General features: G+C 47.1%; 1 protein-coding gene across 1 annotated transcript in view; it reads left to right on the top strand.

Moving 5' to 3' along the window:
• The window catches only part of LOC138363336 (sericin-2-like), a 46,257-nt gene extending 46,048 nt beyond the window's left edge, over positions 1-209 (top strand). The window contains exon 3 of the mRNA XM_069322359.1: positions 1-209. This exon is cut by the window's left edge and continues 244 nt beyond it. Within this exon, the coding sequence (XP_069178460.1) occupies positions 1-209 (209 nt within the window).
• The last annotated feature ends 3,981 nt before the right edge of the window (positions 210-4,190 follow it).

The raw sequence follows: 4,190 nt of genomic DNA, 5'->3' as shown, positions 1-4,190 counted from the left end.
TGGCGGCAGCAGCAGCAGCGTGGCAGCAGCAGCGTGGCAGCAGCAGCGTGGCGGCAGCAGCAGCAGCGTGGCAGCAGCAGCAGCAGCAGCAGCAGCAGCGTGGCGGCAGCAGCAGCAGCAGCAGCAGCGTGGCGGCAGCAGCAGCAGCAGCAGCGTGGCAGCAGCGTGGCAGCAGCAGCGTAGCGGCAGCAGCAGCAGCAGCATTGTAGCAACAGTGTAGCACTAGCAGTGTAGCAGCAGCAACAGTGTAGCAGCAGCAACAGTGTAGCAGCAGCAACAGTGTAGCAGCAGGTAGGGATGGGTTAGTGGCGCTATGAACCCTCTCAATGGTCTGCAAAATATTCTGTTCTTGACCTAGATCGGACTCAAGGTCGACGTCTTCCTCCTACACCAGCACACAACCCTCCTAGACATACATTAGAGAAAGGTGAGGTCCTGTGCATGAAACGTGCCACTTCAACACAAGACAGGGAAAGATAAAGGAGAGAGAGATAGCACCATACAACATTAATTTACAAATATCATTGCCATCAATACTAAAAAATATATTTTTGTGCATACACAAATATAAATAGGGGCAAACAAAGAGGGAGTTGCTTCTGTTGTTTATCGGTTTGCGATTTCCAGAGTTACTCTACGATCTCTGCCTGCCTGGGGTCAGCCTGACCAGGTGGTTGCCATCTTTATGGTTCACACAGCTAAACAACTACCACAGCCAGGCTGGTCCGGTTATTCTAGCAGAAACTTGCCTAGCTCCCTTCCGAAAACTTTCGTTTTTATTTCGGCAACATTTCTTATATCTGTTGCCAAAAGACTGAAAAGTTGTAGGTCTCATGTTTACTCTTCTCTAATTGGGCCTACTGTCACCTAGACTTTTTTCATTGTTTCATTTCCCACATGTATATGATAAAGTCTCGCTCATCTCCGTCCCAAGGAGGCTGTTTGAGTTGGTTGCAACAGTTTCAGTGACTATGAGGACAGTGGAGCATCTAACCATTATTTACTTCTTATTCTTGCCTGTCTTGAAAAGTGCACGCTTTGAAGAGTACCATTATTTGTATGTAATACCTTGCCTGGCTCTTACCTGCAGGGGGTCTTGCAGGGGGTTCTTATACTCCCCAAGCCGGGCTTGGGCCCAGCCTTGACTTGAGAGAGCTTGGGCCAACAGGCTGTTGCTTGGAGCGGCCCGTGGACTCGCATATCAACCTGTCTTCTACAGCCCGGTTGATCCGGCACTTCTTGCAGGCAACTGTCCTGATTACCTTGAAGTCCACGTTTGTTCCGACAATATTTCCAATACTTTCTGGGAGGATATTGAACAGTAGTGGACCTCTGATGTTCATACAGTGCTCTCTACTCCACTCAAGGCGGGATAGCACAAGTGATTTGAACAGTATGAGCATTGTGATGGGATCCCTGGATTTGAAAGTTATCGTAGTCAATCCTATCATTTTTTCCGACGCTATATTTGCTTGGTTATGCTCTTCAACGTTAAGTTGCCGGACATCATTATTCCTAGATCCTTTACACGTTACTTATGTTACTTTCTTATTATGGGTATATCAGATAGTGTCTAGTACCCTGTATTTAGGTTAAAGTCTTCATTTCTACCATACCTAAGTACCTTGAATTTTATGCTGCGCAATCGAATTTTTTTTATTAATATTAGTTTGTAGTGTTTCCGGATCTTCTACACAAGTAATTTTCATGCCGATTTTTGCATCATTTGCAAAAGAGGTTTCGAAGTTGTGACTTGTATTGTATCTATATATGAAATTAGAATAAGGAAAATCATTGGTGCAAAGACTGTGCCCTGAGGTACATATCTTTTCACTGTGCTTCAATTATTTTCTTTGACTCGCTATTATTCTTTGCATTCAGTTTGACATAAAATTTAATATCCGTCGTCCTATTTTATTTGTTATTCCTATTGAAGTCATTTATAGCCTGTCACTCCGTGGTAACCATTTATCACATGTGACCATGTGGCATACACGGACCTTTGCAAGGTCCCTGTATGCCACACCTGCATTTTGTTTTTCTTTTAATGCATCAGTGATTTTGTCGGAGTGGTCTGCGAAAGGCATGATAATCGGGCTCTAAATCCACGTTGGCCTGGGTTGTGGAGGTCATTGTTCTCCGCAAAACTGGATATCTGACTCCTTATCACATTCTCAAAAACTCTTATGTGGGACGTTAGTTCGACTGGTGTATAATGTTTAGCCAACCGTCAACCACCACCCCACGGACAACTAGCTTCCTTCCTTCGCTTTTACTCCTTATTTTTGAAAGTCATCTCTAACACTTTCGTTGGTTATGCACGCCAGAAACAACTTTTTGTACACATTATCCTTCCATCTCGTCACTACCGTACATGGACGAACGAACTCTAAAGCCTCTGCAACAATTTTCACTCCCCCCCCCCCCTAACACCTTGTCCAATCTGAATCATCCCTAACAATCTCCCCTTGACGGTGCAACACCCGATTACATCTTCACACCCAAGCCCCTTCCCCTCGGGGACACCACTAGTCAATACTCGTGTCGACCGTCCTTGTTAATACTGCATTGACTCACGATTCGGGAACAAGAATTGAAGTACAATTCCATTTGTTCGTCTAACATTCTAGCAACAAGATATGTATGATCGTAGGACATCATCAGAGGTATCTAGAAGGCTCGAGTCTCATGATAGGAAATATGGTTCGTCATGAATAGCGAGTTAGAAACTACATGGAGCTGCAATGGTGTTGGTGATACCGTGCGAGCAACAATTACCACCAGTTTGATTGCTCAGACCGTCAACCAGGAGGGTTGATGAGAGGCCGGCCTGAGGGGGGAAAAGTCACTCGAACCACCTGAAGAGGCTCAAGGTAGGTTGTCATCTCGTCAGCTGTCTCAGTGGTCCCAGCTGTTCCGCTCACATATCCCCGAAATACCGTTCCTGCACACTAGCAGTTCTTCCCAGAAGAAGAACTAAGTCTTCCACCGTCTCCTCAAATCTCCAGCTGTTCCAACCACCTGATACCATTTCCACCAAGACTCTCGCCCGCCTCAAGCTTCACAGCTGGCCAAAGGCGCTCACCGAGCCTGGTGAGAGAGAGAGAGAGGGGGCGCTGACCCAAGACAATATTTACATTCACTATCTCAACCCCCTTCATCCCTTCCCCCAGTATTTCGTTCGGACACTCCCCCCATTTCCCTACACCATCCCAACTTAAGGGGAAGGTGGACGTGGTCGTACCAGACACACCGGCTCACATAGATTATATAGGGAGGAAGGGGGGGGGGGGTTGTTTGTACCTGGAGGTGCAGGCAACAGGTAGTAATAGCCTGGATGATGAGGTCGTCACTTGGGAAACCTGCCCTCATTACTAGGCTGCGAGAAGTGAACTACTCTGGAAACTTGGAGCAGCTGGTCCCTCATCACACGCCTTGCCCAATGTTCCCCCCCACCACCACCATGGTCATCCTCCCAAGCCTCGCACCACACAAGTTATTCTTTCACTTATTTATTATGCACCCCATACCCATCCCGTGGGCGGTGATGCAAAGGGTTACACAGGCACACAACAGCTTCAGGATCTCAACCCCACAGTTCATTTAGCAAAAGTAAATGAATCTTGTGAAGTTAGTTACACAATTGTTAATATTGCATACATATTCATACATACTAGTTGATCGACAGTTGAGAGACGGGCCCCAGGAGCCAGAGCTCAAGCCCCGGAAACACAATTAGGTACATACATAATCACGCGCACGCACACATTCATAGTCTTTTTATATCAAGTGATTCACAAAGAGGCCCGTAACAGTCTCTATACTCGGCAGTTTATGGCGAATGAAGTAGGAAGCAAATATAGTGAGAAATCATTTACCTCAAAGAAAGGTAATCCCCGCGCCGATCACTTGGTGAACGGCCGCAGTGAGAGTGAGGTGGGTGGAGTGGGCACTCACACGTGGCTCTCTGAGCTGTACAAGGCTGCACTCAACAACTGCAGCGTGAGTGAGCACGCTCCTCACATTCACATCCCAACACAAAGGAGACAATAGTCTGCATCCGAGAGGCAGGTAAGACCCCACCGCTTTCTTGTATCCTCCTTGAAACACAGAGACCTCCTGCCCACGACCCCTCTCAACCGTCTGAAGTCGTGTCCCTGCCCACGACCCCTCTCAACCGTCTAAGGTCG

This window comes from Procambarus clarkii, chromosome 10 (assembly GCF_040958095.1).
Source record: "Procambarus clarkii isolate CNS0578487 chromosome 10, FALCON_Pclarkii_2.0, whole genome shotgun sequence".
Lineage (NCBI taxonomy): Eukaryota > Metazoa > Arthropoda > Malacostraca > Decapoda > Cambaridae > Procambarus > Procambarus clarkii.
This window is presented reverse-complemented; position numbering and strand designations above follow the sequence as displayed.